Source organism: Lepidothrix coronata, unplaced genomic scaffold, assembly GCF_001604755.1.
Source record: "Lepidothrix coronata isolate B3197 unplaced genomic scaffold, Lepidothrix_coronata-1.0 Scaffold78, whole genome shotgun sequence".
Taxonomy (NCBI): domain Eukaryota; kingdom Metazoa; phylum Chordata; class Aves; order Passeriformes; family Pipridae; genus Lepidothrix; species Lepidothrix coronata.
The window spans coordinates 3407897-3425510 of NW_016690258.1; the positions used below are offsets into that span (position 1 = coordinate 3407897).

Genomic DNA, 17614 nt, shown 5'->3' on the forward strand with positions numbered 1-17614 from the left:
TAGGACGCTCATGGCGGCGGCTCCCGCACCCCCCGCGGGCCCCTCACGGTACCGCCCCAACATGGCGGCCGCCGCCACGGCGCGCGCGGCCCCGCCCAACCCGCTCGTCACAGGGCGCGCGCGGGCGGGGCGGGTCCCGTCCCTCCTCCCTCCCCGCGCTCGTGCCCGCGAGCGCGCGCGCCCCGACCTCCGCCCGCGCCGGGTCTCGCGCACGGACATGGCGGCGGCCGCGGGCGGCGCGGAGCGGGCCCGGCCGGACCCGGCGGCGCAGCGGGCGGAGCTCGGGCCGCTCCTGGCCACGGCCCTCCGGCCCGGAGAGTCCTGGTGAGCGCGGACGGGCCTCCCCTCCTCTCCCTCTCTCCCTCCCTCCCTGTCCCCATCTCCCGTCCCCCTCCCCTGCGGGCGGCGGGGCCTGCGGGCCCGGGCCGCGCCGCCGCTCAGGGGCCGCACCGGGCGGGGCCGTGCGTTGCAGGTACCTGGTGGAGAGCCGGTGGTTCAAGCAGTGGAAGAAGTACGTGGGCTTCGACAACTGGGAGATGTTCGGCGCTGGCGATCCCAGCCTGTTCCCGGGGCCCGTGGACAACGCGGGCCTGTTCCCGGGGCCCATCGACAACTCGGGCCTGTTCGACGGTGAGTGCTGGGGTAGCGCGCCTCGGGCTCGCCCGGGGAACTTCCCTGCGCTGCTTTCGCTTTCGGAGCCGGGTGTTCGGAGAGGGCACACGGCCGCACCGCCCTGTGCGTGCGGGACCGGCGGGGCTCTGCCTGCCCTGGCAGCGCTGGGGTTCCTGGGCGCCCTGGCAGCGCGTGTGTGGGTCTGGGGATGTAAAGGTGCTGTCTGATGCCGAACGCCCTGCCCTCTGTCTCCCTTTTAGATCCGGAAACTCAGAGTTTGAAAGAACACCTCATTGATGAGCTGGATTACGTGTTGGTGCCCACTGAAGCCTGGAACAAACTAGTAGCGTGGTATGGCTGCATAGACGGGCAGCAGCCTATTGTGAGGAAAGTAAGTACGGGTGAATCAAGTTCTCCTCGTCCTGGTTTCATTTTCTGTTCTCCCTCAAACTTAGACGGTTTATTTTGTAGATATCAGCTAAGAAAGGATCCTCAGCAGCTCTTTGGAGATAATAACAAGAGGTCTTTTTGCCTTGTTGTCTGAATGAATGACCTGCCTATATTGCAGTTAAATGCTTGAATATTCAGGGGTTCTCAGTTGATGCATTATTCAGGGTGAGAACCATGAACCTTGTCCTGGTTAACTTTTTACATAATGATTGTTTGGACTGGTGCAGTGCTTTTAAGTTGCATAGAATAGTTTGTGCTTTGTTGACAAATGCAGGTTGTTGGTCAAGCCCGTAGATCTTCCAGGACAGAATGAGGCATTTGAATAAATTGTCTTCTGGTACAGATGGCTTAGAAACTTCCTCTGGAGTTTAAGGTGATTCTTGTTTTCTCTTCCAAAATTCTGTGATTCAAAAATCTTGAGACGTATTTGTGATTTTGTCCTGTAAGTCTCACTTTTGTCTGGCAAATGCAGTAATTTATGTGTTCTTAGTTCCAGAAGGTGGAATTTGCAAGTTGCTTTTTTGGAAACCTGTCAGACTCTTGTTTATGGGCAAAAGGGGTTGTTTGTTTTATTTTAGTCTTGTGTTTTTGCAGGGACTAAATTGAGCAGTGCCAGTCTGGGGGATTCATAAAGACTAATCTCTACACCAAGTGAAATAGCACTGATACATGAACAGAATTAGTATCTCTTACATTTAAGTAGCACTTGTGTTACAGTAAGGGTTGCTTCAAGGTGTGCAAGACCCAGGAAAGTGTGGCACCGGAAAGGAACTATGATCCCTCTCTTGCAGGCCTGCTTGTGCTGATCAGTGGTAGTGGAATGTTGTCAATCAGTGTGGGCTAGAAATGGTACCTAAGGAGAAAATCTGACATCTTCAGAACCCCTGAATGAACTGGGATCACCAGGTGACCCTTGGTTCACTCAGCTGAGTAGACAGAACTCCCGTGTAAACAAGAAGCAGGGAAGTGGGAAAGAATTACAGCACATAAGGGAGATGTGGTTTTAGATAAACAGAGAACTTCTTGAAGAATAGCAAGTCTGCACTGAGAGGGAGAATGGAACTGTTACTGATCAGTGCCTCTCTCAGTGGGGATGCTTTCCTTCCTAAACTGGCGAATTGATTTCACAAAGCCTGTCCTGTTATTGCACACTCCCTTTTCTGAATGATTTAGAGGTTGACAAGGGATTTGGGAGCTACTGGGGAAACACTTGTGTGACAGGCTTAACTGTATGAGCCTCCTTTTCTTGGGGTATCAGATGCCACTTTCAACACTGTAATTACCAAGGGGTAGAGTTCAGACAGAACGTGCCACGTTATCCTGGGCCAGTTAAGAGTCAGTTTTTAAAGTTTTGCTATGAGGCTGTCTCTATTAAATGTCAACCTGGTAACTGAAGTGGATTTTTATATCTAAAAAGATGCTGAAATGTAGCAGAATAGTGGGTTTGTGGGATGTAAGAGCCTCTTACCAAAATACAGAGTGGGTCAGTGGGACACAGAAGCTGCAGAGCTGCACCTGAGTAGAACATGGGAAGGATCTGGTTACAGTAGTCTGCAGGTAGCACTGGAAGTAAAGCACTTAAACTTGTGGTCCTTGAATGCTTTAAGCCTTTTCCTAAAGCTGGATCAACTGTAATTCATACATTGAAATAACCATAAAAGCAGGATCTGGGAAGTAATTTTCAGGCATCTTCGATTTTACAGGGCGATATTTCTTCCATTTCTGTGTTTGATGATCAAAAACAAGTACAGGAGGCTTAGATTAGATTTATTTGTGATTCAGGTTTCTTTTGATAGTCTCAAACCATATTTTTGATCAGTCTTCTATAGAGTCCGCTAGAAAGTGTTTTAATGTGCTTCCTCAACTGTTGAGTTATTGTGCTCAGAGAACAAACAGACTGCTCAGAGAGTGTTTAAAAAGCATCTGCAGGTGATTAGAGACTCTTCTTACCCTTCATTCATCCTAATGAACACAGGAACTTCTTGGAAAGCGCTCTTCCATTTCTGAATATGGCTCTTTATTTGTTCCTAACTATGTAATACTGGAGAACAGGAAGTCATGTTTAGTGAAATTCCTTCTGAAAAAGAAATGGAGAACTTGTGATTTGGTTCCTTTGCTTTCTTAAAAAAAGTCTACTCTGCCTATCAAGAAGCTGTTAGTTTATTGATAGGCTTTAGTTTCTCTTTCTGTTGTAACAGCAAAATACTGAAGATCTTCCCAAATGTGTTTGTTAATTTTTTACCTTTAAAGCACCTTGCATATCTAACACAACCCTCTAAAAGCTCAGAAGAGGGAAGCATAATTTAGTGTAATTCTCACTTAATTGTTTGTTTCCTTTCAAAGCGGGGTGAAGTTTTTTTCTGTAAAATGTTGAAGATGGAGCTCATACCAAGTCTGGTGTCACATGAATAGAATGGAATATTTCTGTTGGAAGAGACTTAATCATCTAGTCCCGCTGCCTGACCAATTCAGGGCTGACTGAAAATTAATGCAAATTAAGAGCATTGTCCAAAGGCCTCTCAAACACTGTTACTCTTAAAAACTATACCAGCTTGTTCAATGAAATATGGTCTCAATTTCAGAGGCTTTATAGCTGCCAAGAACCCGGGAGATAATTGAGGTGTGGGGTTTTCTTTTTCTTTGTTATTGTTGGGTGAGGTGTGGGGTTTTTTTCTTTCTTCTCTTGTTATGTTGCAGTTGTCTCATAACTGGCCTGTGGAATGTGCTTTTCTTTCTGGCTCAGTGTGCCTTATGATGTGTAGGTAAAAAGTGGTTTCCAGTCTTAGAGAAAACGTTTCTAAAAACGTGCTGGAATATCCTGGGATGGGTAAATGCACCTATTGGAGTATTCTCTCCAATGCAAAATTGATTTGAAAACTACTCTGAAGTTAAGCAATGTCATCAAAACAACTTCAAAGGCTTTTTTCTGTTCTTGCAAGGAGAGAGTAATGAGGCAGATTCTGTGTACCATGCAGAAAAACAATTGATGCTTTGTCTTGCTCTCTTCTAATAGAAAAGATTTTGCCCAAGTGTTCCAGGCTTGTTTCCTTCTCTATGTAAACCTCAGCCAAAGGCGGGAGGCAAAAGATAATTTTTTTTCTAGAATTCTCTGTGTGATCAAATGTTTTTCAAGGATAATTAGCTGACACTATCAGTTCAGCTGCGATGGGGGACCTTGGGAACTTTGCACTGTGGAAGGAAAGCACTGGGATTTCCTGTGTTTTAAAAACAGAAGAAAAACCCCCCAAACAAGCTGACACAGGTGACTGAATCTGGACTGAGGACAGTGTTCAGTTTATGGCTTGACTCTCAAGACTCTTAGAAGCTTGCATTGTTTAGAGCAGTGTATCATAGAGGACTGCCCAGGATTTCAGCCTCGTGCTGCTCTGTTCTGTGTTGCAGGTGGTGGAGTATGGGCTGTTTGTGAAGCACTACAAGGTTGAAGTTTATCTCCTGGAGCTGAAGCTGTGCAAGAGCAGCGACCCCGACAATGTCATCAGCTGCCACTTCAGCAAAGCAGATACTGTGGGTGAGTATTCTCTGGTAGATGAGGCAGCCTCAGAGCACAGCTTCAAGAGGTGATTTGTACCCCCAGAGCAAGAAGGGTGCTGTTAAACTGGACAGGGTTGGAGCATGTGGTGTGTGAGAAGAGGCTGAGGGAGCTGCCTTTGGCCTGGAGAAGAGAAGGCTTTGGGGGAACCTTGTAGCACCTATGCAGAGGTTACTGAGAACTTGGAGTCAGGCTGTTTACTGAGTCACAACAGGCAATAGTTGTAAATTGAAACAGGACAGATTCCAACTGAATATAATAAAAACGTTTTCCATATTAGGACAGCAAGGCATGTGAGCAGGGCCCAGAGGGGTGGGGATCTCCCTGCAAATGTTGAACACCTGACTGGATAAGCCCCAAGCAGCCTGCTCTGAATTCACTGTTGATCCCTGACTTAGGATGGTTGGACTAGGAACCTCCTTAGTTTCTTCCAGCCACAGTGATTCTGTGTGCAACACAGGGAGTTGTGGTTGAGAGCTTATGGAGCACGTGGCTTAACATGTCCTTAAACATCCATGTCACTCATGTAAAGCAGTTGATTCTCTGATTCCTCTACAATTCCTTCTCCCTAGTGTGTGAATATTTTAGACATCTTCTTATTGGCTTTTTCTACACTTCTCTTGTCCTGAAATTTGGTTTCTCTCTCTCTCTCATTACTATATTTTTCACATGTGAAAATGCTGAATTGTCAGTTGTCCTCTACGTCCATAAAGATGCTTTTTTTCAGTTTGGCTTGACAGGAGTAACTGAAAACACTCCTGGTCTTGAGCCTGTGTTGTCAAATATTGACTGTTTCATAGAAGTTGTCCTTGGGGCAGAAAGTTCTCAATGTGTTCTGCACTTTATTGATTTGAAGGCTTGACAGGCATATACATGATGTAAAACAGAAGTTTTTCATTCTTTCAGACCTAATATTAGACAGGTTGTATGAGCAGTTATAACTTCCATGATACATTTTCTACTCAAACAAACTTGAAGGATCAATGATGTAGAATGTCTGGTTTGCCTTTGTTATTTTTCAAGAGCACTCATGTTTTAGGAATTTTGGTGTTGTTTTTTTTTCCCTCCTGAACAGCTACCATCGAGAAAGAAATGAGAAAACTATTTAATATCCCAGCTGAGAAGGAAACCAGGTTATGGAACAGGTATATGAGTAACACCTACGAGCAGCTCAGCAAGCTGGATAGCACAGTGCAAGATGCAGGGCTCTATCAGGGTCAGGTAAGGGGCATAACTTTTCTCTTTTTTCTTTTTTTCTTTTTTTCTTTTTTTCTTTTCAGTCTCATGTACTTTTTTTTTTAACTTGCTTTTGTGTGCTTTGAGCAAACATTGACAATGTGATTTGTTAATGCTTTTGCAAAATGTGTAACAGACTTGCAGTTACCTTTATTACCTGCACTCTCTTTCAGGTGGTTCTAATAGAAGTGAAAAATGAAGATGGCACGTGGCCTGGACAGCATTTCCTGGCAAAGTAAGCAAGCATGTTCTAAAGGCTTCTGCTATGTTGTCCAGCTTGTTTGCTAGGCTTTAGTGACCACGTGTTCTCTGTGGAAGCCTGGTTATCAATGGCTGTTGTGGCTTGCTTTGTTTTGGTTATTTTGAAGCAGAGAAAATCTCAAATATAAATATCCTTCAGTGGTTCTGTTACTGGTCCCTTGTCTTAGCAAATGCCTCTGTTTGAAAGCCTGTTTCCAGTAGGTTGTGTGAGGATTAAATAGCTTAGGGTTTCTATAGTGCTTAGAAGACAAAAGTGCTATTTGCATTGAACTGGTCTACTTAAAAAGCTACCTCTGCAGACTGCACGGAGGAACAAATAATCTGTCTTTTACTGTTGTGGGACAGAAAGGATCTTTGAGTGTATTTCCAAAGCTGCCAGTAGTGAATGCTCAGAGTTCTGGGAGTTCCCCCTTTAAAAGGGTACAGAAGGGTACAACCCCGCTGCCCCCAGAGGCAATCGTAGAAGCCTGTAAATATGATACAGATCCTCTTGCTGCTGTCTGATTTAGAGAAGAGATGAGTAGGAGGGGGGACTTGGTGAAATAATGTGTGTATAGAGTGAATGATGTAGAACGGAAGTTGCTTGGAATGATAAGGAACTGCTCGTATCAAGTCCTACTACAGAAAGCAGAATTTGAGTTTTTTTCCTGGTCTGATGGGCCTACTCAGTTCCCATCCTGGGAGCCATCAGTCTTGATATTGATGATGCTTTTCTGTACAATACAGTTAACTTACAGAACTTGCTGCCAAGTGATCTCATTTGAGGTCAAGATAGCACTAGTGTTAAACTTGAAGAATGGATCAGGTAGGTCAGTGAAACCTATTTTGAAACAACACTTTTGAGAGATCATACTGGGTAAATGAATCACTAGAATTCCGATGGGATTACAGTGAACTTTCTGTAGGAGTATCACGTGAAAAGCAGCTAAACATTCATATCATGTACCTACTCAAGTACTGGTTGACAGCATTAGAGAGACAGCTGTGCAAGACCAGATCATAACATTTTGTTTCCACATGAAGCAAAGCTAAAAAGAAGCCCTGTAGCATTCCCAGGCTTCAGAATTGTCCTTTTTCAACAGCAAGTCTGCTGTGTAAAGACTTTGATTTAATCTCCAGTGATAAGTAAATGTAAATTGTTATTGGTATGCAGATTAATATTTTCCAATGGCAAAAAAATGAATATTTGCTTATTATAACATGAAACTTGTGAAAGTGTTTGACTTGATGCTGATAATGGTGGCTGAAAGAATTGTTCTATGTCATATGTACAAGATTACCTGTTCTTTTGTACTTGTGCTTAATCCTATCTCAGGCAAACATTGACACCTTCAATGTTCTGTTTCTCATCTGGAGAAAATACTGTTTAGTCAACACCATGGAGAACTTCAATATTTGGTGTTCTTCCTTTGAGCTGCATCACTTTAATGCTAGAAGCTTATGAGAGAGTTTGCCCCAAATTTAGAGTTTTGATGACATAAACCAAATAGAGTGTTGGTAGAGAAATGGTGAGCACCTGAATCATTGCCTGTGTGCCTAAAGAGGGTCTGGAAAGCTGGGAATTCATGTCAGTCACTGCTCACAGAACTTGTGTGCAAGGTGACTGTGGGGTGGGTGGGTTCTGTGTAGTGAGCATTTTTCAACACCATTTGCTGCTTGTCAGAGGCACTGGCCCCTGCCAGAGGAAGTAGCTTTTCCACATGTTTGGCAGCCTCCTGTGTGTTTCCCCAGCCATCAACTGGCTGATATTTTACAGGAAAAATGCTCTTAAACTCCACAGCAGTCCTTGGGTGGTATATTTGGCCTATGCTTGGCCACTCCTGTTTGTTAGTTTGCTGCTCCCTAAAGAACAAAAATAATTTCTTCTTGTAGTTTGAAACCATTTTCACTACTAAAGTAGGTTTTAGAAGACAGAATTGATTATACTCATTGTAGGAATTTCAGAATTGGGGGCATACTTTGTTTCTGAAGGGAGACTGTATCAATGACTCTGTGGAACTTGGTACTCTTTGTTACTTACAAGACTCCAAAATAAAATCCTGAGCTAGTAGAGTTCCAGCTCAGCCTTAGCACACATTTTTTTATCCTGGGTATCATTTTCTTATCAAAAGCAAACAAGAAATTGTTAGATCTATAAAAATAACATCTTTTCCATGAGGTGGTATATTTGAAAACAGGAGTGAAGTTGTATTTAGCATCTGCCTCGTTAACTGTCTGCCTCCCTTTGCAATATTCAGCAGTAAAATACCTTTTGGTTCTTTGGTTGGAGCTAGAATTTTCCTGCTGTTTCCTCTCCTGCTCTTTTGTTTACTGATGGCACTGTGTCCTGACACTGTGTGATTTTAAAGGCCCCCTTCAGCCACTGGGCTAAATATTATGTGTGCAGATCCTTACTCCCTGACTTTGAAGTGCTTGAGTTTGTAGCAGGTGCCGAGCTTGCAGAGGAGCATTAAGTGTGTAACATAAGTTAAGGAGGCATTTGCATGTAGGAACTTCCTAAATGAAAATCTCTTATTGTCAGTTAAATGGAAATCCTAGTTTTTCTCACTCTGACAAAACCTTTTGTCACAGTATTAGTATTTTATTATTGGTAGTTTAAAGGAGGAGGACTAATTCTACTGTAAGCTCTGAAGGTACCCTCAGCTGAATTGAAACACTTTTTCTATCCCTCTGTTTCCTTTTACAGCATTTTTTTCAAGCTGTTCAGCTTAGCAGTTTTTCTGCTTATCAACCATATGGCTTCAGTTTCTGTACTAGATTAATCTGACCTTGTCCTCTTTATGCTGCAACTGTCCAGATTTCTCCTCACTTGCCATTTATGTGGGGTTTTGACATGTTTTGCAGCGAGACATAAACCAGCTGTCTTTACCTGCAGCCAGGGGGAATGTGCATCAGTATTGTGTACATGGGGTGAAGAACATGAGCCCCAAATACATGTTGGACTCTGTAGGAATGTGATTCCAGTCCTGGTTCAGTCTCCTGGGAGTGCCAATTCTCCTGAATTGGTGTGCCAGTTACCAAAGAAGTCTTCTGATGCACACTAATAAAACTGTGTGTGGAAATGATCATGTCCCGTGAGGTTGTCAGCAAATTTGGAAAGTAGACTATGAGAGGTTTCAGAAGGAGCCAAGAGAATTGTTGAAGAATTAGCAAAGAGTTTTTGTGCTTGGTAGTTAAAGTATTGGTGAGAAATTTAAAAGGTGATTGTAACACTTAAAAGCTTCTATGGGATGTGAGAAATGAAAATTGAAGAAGGAACTCTCCAGGCATCAGACAGAGATGAGCAAAAACCAATGTCCAGATGATGAAGCCGGAAGTTGTGCTGCACATGAAATGCACATTTCTTCTGACCATAAGGGGTATTGATCCTTGGGAGAGTTTATCTGTGCTCTGCTGGATTGGCTGGTGCTTGCCACTGTGAAACTGTGTTGGGAGTTTTTTCTAGAAGGTGTATTTTAGCTCAGACAGGATTTAATTTGAGAGACTTAAATGTGCTTAAGCAGGAAGACTGACTGAGCAGTTGTACCTTGGAGTCTTGTCCTCAAACCTTTGAAGTTACTTTCTCAAGCCCTGAACTGTTGCATGGTTATATGAAGTCTTTCTTTACTCTAGTTTACTCTTGTATAGGTTTTGTTGATCAGATGTAAATGAATGTGTTTATCCCTGTCAGAAACACTGTGGTGGTCAAAGGGAAGCTGCAGGAGCTTGGCACCTTCCAGTCCAGTCCAGTGGCTGTTGTGCATACAAAGAGCAAACTAAGCAAACTGAGGGTGGTTTCAGTGGTAACCCACTGAATAGCCCAGAACATTTGGGAAGGTTCTAAGTCACAGACTTCAAAGAAGAAATAACAGTTGTCTTTTCCTTCAGAGCAAGGTCTTGGGGCCTCCATTTCCAAGGGAGCAGAAGTCACATCCTGTGAGAGATGTCAGTGGAGAGGGCAGATGCCTTTAACCAGTCAAAGTCTTCATGTTTCCGTGAAACATGGGGCACTGGGGATAAATACTTGGCATCCAGGACTTCTGCTGTCACCTCTGTGTGAATGAGGCAGTCTTCTTGAGAGCCTGCAGTACTGTGGGGTCATTGACAGTAGCTTCCCAGGCTTAAAATGGGAAGCTTTCAGATAAAAATGTTTTTCTCAGCTGCTTTCTATGCCCTTCACCTGGAATCATGGCTCCCTTTGTGAACATCTTGTGAAATAAGGGGGAGCAGCTGTGCTTACTAGATCCTTCAGATGTTACAGATAGATGAGTAACTTGTAAAATGTAAGAGTACTTAGAATTTTTTTATCTTCCCAAGTGTATTTGATTTGGTTTTTTGTCTCCCTGCTTGGAAAGCTGTTTTGGCCTCTCTTCTATTTTTTTACTGCTTATATGAACCTTCGCAATTTTCTAACAGGAATTCGCTTGAGGCCCTTGATGTCTTTGTAGGTAGACCTTCCCCCACTCTGTGACTTGTCTCTTGTCTTTGCTTTCTGATCCCTTTTTTATCCTCCCCCATATTTCTTAGCTTTTTTGTGTGTGTGTGGGATACTGTTGAAGTGCTTGTGACTGTTCCGTTGCCATGTGACTCTTGATTATGCACTGTCTCTATGCTTCTACTTGAAACATTGAAATCCCTTAAGAGCTTGCCCTCCTTTTCTTTTTTTCCCTAATAGATTTTCTTCATATTATTTTCTGAGCATCTTTTTCTGTTCTCTCACTGGGTTCAAATGTGTCAAGCAGAGATGCTTGAACATTTGAAAATGCTTCAAGTTTAGCATTTTCTAGATTACCCTTCTTTCTTCTAGATAATTCACTCCTTCAAACTTTTAAAATGTGTTCTGAGCAGATTTACATGCTGTTGTTAGCTAAATTAGTTTATTCTTGACCCTTGAAACTCATCCAGCATGAGTGTGATAATTGTTGTTTAGTCCAGACCCCTTTTATTCTCTCATTGAACTTATTTTTGTGTCCAGGTAATCTTGAGAAGTCCCACCTCCAACATGCAATGACAGAAAGGCATTTATTGTCCCAGAAATGGTTACCTTAGTTATTTTGGTAGATCTCATTCTTTGTAGGATACTTTCCAGTGTACTTTCTGGTTGTGCTGACTAGTGTTTTTTTTTTTTCCCTAAGTATTTCAGGTTTTGATGGTGTTTGGTGTTTTCATTTGCAAGATCCTGTTGTAACTTGTTTACTTCTGTGTTTATTTTGCTGGTATTTACTGCTGTTATATTTCCAAACTTTGAAGGCTGTCCAGCTGTTCTGCCTTGTCATGGCCATTATGGCTTGTTCATTGTCATAGTTTTTGCCCCACAGAGGTTTTCCAGCATAGTTCTTTTAGCACCATCCGAGCTATGAATATGCATTTTCAGTTAGCATCAGTTGAGAATGAGTGTCACATTAAAAAAGATAAGTGGACAAGCCAAAGCTTGAGGGCCCTGTCCTCTGCTGGCACTCTACTCTGCATTGGGGTAGTAGCCACTGTTGAGTGGCTGTTGGTGTCCTGCACCTTTTTGCTTTTGTTTTTACGTGTTTATTTGGGCAAAGATGGAGAGAATAGACCATTTCCCAGTCAGCTCTTGCTGTAGAGAAATTAATTAGTGTCCAAATAATTTATTTAAGCTTATTAGTGTATTACTATCTTGTAGGTTTGCTTTTTTTATGGAGCTGTCTATGTCAGGACACTGTTGAACTTTAATGCCTTTTTGGTCTTGTGTTCTGTTCTGGGGGTGAGGACAGTGGTAGTGTGGGATTCACAACCAGATAAAGTTGGGATATATGACCTTTTTTAATCTGTTTCAATATCTCCAGACTCAAAATGCTGAGGATTGCTGTGCATGCTGCATGTACATAATGGTGTGTCTTGTCTGCAATGTGTAGTTGTACCACAATGTAGTTGAATCAGCCAGGCTAAGGAAAAAACTGCTTTGTGCCCATCCTGGTTATCTTCTTTCTGATTAATGTTCTGTTTGAATGGGTGGTCTGGGTGTCAGGTGGGGAAGGACTGACCTTGTCACTTTTTAATGCTGGTTGAGTGTGTTTTGGTGTTAAGATTTAGGGGGTTTTGCTTGCTTGTTTCAAGGTGATTTACTGATAAACTTAAAGCTTGCTTCCCTCTCACTCACACCATCTGAATTGCTACTTACTTCTGTCTAGGACCCAGATTTTGCTTTAAGCAAGAATTGTTGCTCCTGCTTCTGATACTTTTTTCCTGATGTTCTGTTCCAGACAAGTGTTTGGAAGTGTGGTTGCACAATCAAAGCAGTACATTCTGCATGGGGTAACTAACTGTAGCGTGGCAAGTCCTTGGACTTTTGTGGGAGGTGGGGTTGGGGATGAAAAAAGTAGTAGCACTGTTTCTACTTCTTTTTCCTTTCTCCCAGATCAAGCACTGCAACTAGCAGAAACTTTACTACCTCTTCAAAATCATCATCAAGTTCTTATTCCTCAGTGTCTGCCACTTCTGTCATTACTAATGGTGATAGCAGTAACTCCTATGGACTGAACAGCTCCCACCTGGGCAGGGGGTAAGAGCAGGAATGTTCTTTTTGTTTCTCCATCCTTCGTGTGAATAATCCCTTGCATCCTTGCCAGCACAGAAGAGGAGTGTGATGGTGCCCTGTGAGGAGTTCTGCCTCTCTTGTGTACCTGTTTATCAGACTTTGCTCTTGGAAGCCACTGCCTTCTGCTCTTCCTTGCTCACTTGCAAAAGTTCCAGAGCTTACTAACTGCCAAAGCATTGCCTGATTTTGAGGGGACTGGGGGTATGAGGGAAGGGATTATATTCTTTTCTCCATCTGCCATTATGGTAGAAGCCTTTCCAGGTACAGATGAGAATTTTCTTGTTCTTTCTGTACTACATAGACTCTTGCTGTACTAGGATAGTGTGCTGTGTACTTAGAGGAAATTTATGTGTTATGAGACATAAATTAATAATAGACTGTGTAAAGATTAATGTTTCCAATGTTAGCACGTACACTTCATGTTCCCGGTATTCAGTATTAGCCACTGTGAAGCAGCAGAAACACATAGTCTGGTTAAACAATTTCATTAAACAGTTTTTTGACTTGTGTTTGCTGTGACTTTTAAGTAGTATTGAGACTTGATAAACTCACTGTGGAGTTCACTGTGCTGTCTTCTTTTCCAGAGGTTCTGGATTTGTCTGTAACTCTTACAACTGCAGGGACAGTGCTTCCCTGTCACAGCCTGGACTTTGTGGACTCAGTAACCTTGGAAACACCTGCTTCATGAATTCTGCATTACAGGTGAGAATTAGAAAGAACCCTCTCTAAAATCAAATGAAAGATCACAGAGATTGTGGATTAAAATTGGTGAAAATAAAAGGATGTTTTAATGTGATTCAGTGAGGAGACTACACCTCCCAAAACTCATAAAGTCCAAAAAACCCAGACAAAAAAAATCAATTCATATTGAGTTTGGCTTATGTGCAGGACACTAGTACTATGAAACATATTACAGTATTAGGGACTGGATCTGAAATATGTGGCTTCTGAACAGGCTGTGGGGGAAGCAGTGAAAGGTGCCCAGCTGTAACATAAGGTCCCAGTGCTGTGCTCTGCCAAAAATGGGCTGACATGGAGGATGTTCTGACACGTGTGGGCTGCAAAAGCGACATGAGCAGGTCACTGCTTGCAGTTCTGGGTCCATGTTTGAAGATTCTTGAAAAACTAAGAGTATGTATGGCCACAGGAGAGGTTCAGGGTCATTGTGTGGGGTGTTGAGGTTGTAACAGTTATGCCAAGCTGATAATTGATTCTTTACTTTTAAACTTAATTGCTTGGGATTATTTTCTTCATTTTAAACAATGCAGAAACTTGTTAGGGATAGTTTTTTCCTAAGAAGTCTAAACAAAATGTGAGCCAAATTGTATGAACTTTGATTTAAGCAATGGGCAAACTTCTAGTGTGGTACAAATACTGTGGAATGACTTCAGTCACTCTGTGGTAGGTTTGAAAGATAGAACAGGCCCTCAAATAACTAATGCATTATGCATGTGGTATTCAGGGTACCACAATAAACTTGGACTGCCCCTCTTTTTGTTCAACATAACTTTATTTTCAGTTGTACCGTGGTAACCTTAAATCAGTTTATGCTTTTTTGGACTTCATAGCTAGGACAGAGTTTCTAAAATTAATTTTCATTGTCAAAGTAACTTAATCTAAACGCACTTCAAGCTTAATTTATCATGCAAACTAATCATGTTAAGGACCAGTTACTTTCTTTCTTGTATTTACATTAGGCTTTAATTTTCTAGTCGTCAGTCCTTCAAATACAAATTTCTGCCTTAATTTCTTTCTTTTTTTTTTTTTCTTTTACTAAACATGTACTCAAATTAGGTCTCACCAGTTTTGTTAACTTGGTACACGTTCCGATGTGAAATTTGAATTTGTTTTTCCATTGTCACGCAGATTTATTGCCCTGTGCAGTAAGTTCATTTCCTTAATGCTTTTTCAGTGTCTGAGCAATACTCCTCCTCTGACTGATTATTTCCTGGAGGATAAATATGAAGCTGAAATAAATCAGAACAACCCACTGGGGATGAGGGGAGAGATTGCAGAAGCCTACGCGGAGCTCATTAAGCAAATGTGGTCTGGGAGACAGTCCCACGTGGCCCCACGGATGTTTAAAGTAAGTGTGTCATGTTCTTGGAGCACAGCTCTGAGACAGAAGGAACAGTGAAAGCTGATGTGCCTGCCACACATTTTGTTGTTGTGAAAGCAGTAAGGACAGAATTGCTTCAGTGTTGTTTCATGTTCCGTATAAATGCTTTCCAGGGTACAGGCAGGAACTTGCCAGCGAGTACTGTCATTTCTCAGAGTTGGTTACTGCTCTTAGTGTTACTTAGTAAATGACCTCCAAGCCTGAGAGCTGTTTACAGATGAATCAGAATGATCTTTGCAACAAAACTAGACCAGGTCATGTGAATTGCCAGCTCTGAGCTTTGATCAGTGAGAAAAGATGTGCAAGGTACAAATCTAAAAAATGAAATTATAAAAGTGGAGAGCAAAATGCATCCCCAGAGTCTGTAACATTATTTCTCATTGCTTTAGTGTGAAGAGTTGCTTTCAGCTGAAATACTGAAAGTAGAAGGGAAAATTGTTCTGGCACCCTTTAGTGTGTTAGCATCCAATTCCCTGTGGCTTCCTGCCAACACAAGGTAGTGGGAGTTGATCTCTGCAAAAGCCAGGACCTGAGTGGTTTTATTTCTATTTCTGCACACAGGTAATGCTCACCCCCCTCATTCTTGCCTTTGTATTTCAGACACAGGTTGGCCGATTTGCTCCTCAGTTTTCAGGATACCAGCAGCAAGATTCCCAGGAGCTCTTGGCTTTTCTTCTAGATGGCTTGCATGAGGATTTGAACAGAGTGAAGAAGAAGCCCTACTTGGAGCTGAAGGATGCCAATGGCAGACCTGATTCGGTATGGGTCCCTTTACTTGAGCACAGGGCAGCTGGTGCTTCCCAGGGTGTTTGGTTGGATTCTGGGACACTTCTGGCCTTCCTGCTCACAGGCCACACGAACATCCTCCCTACAAAGTGGCGTACCTGGGATGGGAGAACCCTGTCATGCTTTGCAGCACTCTGCCTAAATGGAGAAAAGTAATTCTCTTATGAGGTTTTCCTTACAGAGACCCAAAAAGTCTCTTCTGTTTGTTTTAATTTCCTGCCTTTTCCTATCCTGTTTCCCAGTCAGCACTGATATGTGAGCCCCTTGCAGACACTTTGTTCCCCCGAAGTTGGCAAACACCTGCTCTCATGCAATCAGACACATATTAGTGAAATGTCTTTTCCTCAGTGAACTCATGCTCCCCTGATCAGGCTTTTATGGCTTGTCACAGTCACACAGCTGCAACATACTGACAACTGCAGAGTCCAGAGTAAGTGGATTGGGTGAAAAAGTGCTTTAGGAACATTGAAAAGCCAGATGCAAAAGCTGTTTTTAGGAAGTGTATGTGACTGGTTGTTTTTCCTCTCAACAGGCAGTGTGTCTTTTCTTGTACAATACAGTGCATGTGGCAACACCCCAAGAAGCAGTATATTTATTTAATCTTTTTTTTTCTCTCCGAGAAATCCCAGTGTGTTGTGCTGGACATACTGGTAGACCCCCTTTCCTGTGTAATTTACCCATCAGTATCAATTTCCTGAGTTTTCTTTGATCCCAGTGCTCACCATGTTATAGAAATCTTTGAAAGAAATAACTTCTAATAATTTTTCATTTATATTTTTATAGGAGGTGGCAAAAGAGGCCTGGGAGAATCATAGGCTGAGGAACGATTCTATCATTGTGGATATTTTTCATGGTCTTTTCAAGTCTACCCTTGTTTGTCCCAAATGCTCTAAAGTTTCTGTGACCTTTGACCCCTTCTGTTACTTAACCCTCCCACTGCCCTTGAGGAGAGATCGTCTCATGGAAGTTACCCTGGTATATGCAGACCCACAGCGTAGACCTGTCCAGGTGAGGCTTGTTGAAGACACAGATTTCTTTAAGTCAACCCAGCCCTTCTCTCAGGTTTCAAAGTTGGCAGGGCCAACTTTGGACTCGATGATCCTGATGGATCCCTTCCTTCTATGATTCTAAATGGGTAAGGCTTCTGAATTTCAAACAGAAGTGAAAAACCAATCCCTCTTGGTAAGAAAAAAAAAAAAGAAAAATTGTCTTTTTGCTTTTAAAGCCTTTTCAATAGACTGATTTTAAATTTCCCCCTCCCATTTTATTTTCAAGTGGGCCCATGCATCCCTAAGGTAGCCTTGTGCTTGCCACACATGTCAGAGAAGAACAAGATGTGGGGGGCCCACGCAGAGTGACTGGATGCCCTGATGCAGTTTTAGAAGAACTGATTGACAGTATTTCAATGTCTTTCAAGACTTTTGACTTGACCTCCAGCGGCAGTGGAGAGAATGGTTCTAAGATGTTTTTTATCACATAAAGAAAAAGCAATTTTGTGTTCTGAGCAAGCTGCTGTGTCTGGTGATTTTATTTTTTTTCCTGGGTTTTACTACTGCTGAACCTGATCACAGCAGAAGGCCAACTGTGCAAGGCTTTCGTTCCCTCCAAATCCCTGCTTTATAAGGTAGACCTGAGATCCAAAAGATCTTGAAGTGTGTGGCTGTGACCTTAACTTGAGCTGAACTCCTATAAATTAAAGATTTAAGAGTTTTTAATAAAGATTTCATTTCTATTTTCTTGCTCCCTGCCTTGCCTGGGTTTATTTTGCCTGGTGTAAACCATGATGTTCTCTTTGTTTCTAGTACCGGGTTGTGGTGCCGATGATGGGGGCCATCTCGGATCTGTGTGAATCACTTTCCAAACTCTCTGGTGTTCCTGCAGAAAATGTAAGGATAAATGGAGACAGTAATTCTGATAAATGTTTGTTCTTCTTGAAGCGTTTTGGTGGCTTAGCTTTTAAAGATGGGTGATAAGCTGAACTTTATGGACTAGTGACAAAACCCTAACAAGTTAAATTGCTGTGCTTTGATTGTAAAATGAAGATTCATGAAACAAT

General features: G+C 42.6%; 1 protein-coding gene across 1 annotated transcript in view; it reads left to right on the top strand.

Annotated features, from left to right (window-relative positions):
• Positions 1-10: 10 nt before the first annotated feature.
• USP4 (ubiquitin specific peptidase 4) overlaps positions 11-17614 on the top strand; it is a 34278-nt gene continuing 16674 nt past the window's right edge. The window contains exons 1-12 of the mRNA XM_017819850.1: positions 11-324; positions 473-630; positions 873-1003; positions 4465-4591; positions 5688-5833; positions 6022-6083; positions 12474-12617; positions 13238-13355; positions 14566-14739; positions 15373-15531; positions 16342-16566; positions 17361-17444. Coding sequence (XP_017675339.1) covers positions 11-324; positions 473-630; positions 873-1003; positions 4465-4591; positions 5688-5833; positions 6022-6083; positions 12474-12617; positions 13238-13355; positions 14566-14739; positions 15373-15531; positions 16342-16566; positions 17361-17444 — 1842 coding nt within the window. The remainder of the gene's footprint in view (positions 325-472; positions 631-872; positions 1004-4464; positions 4592-5687; positions 5834-6021; positions 6084-12473; positions 12618-13237; positions 13356-14565; positions 14740-15372; positions 15532-16341; positions 16567-17360; positions 17445-17614) is intronic.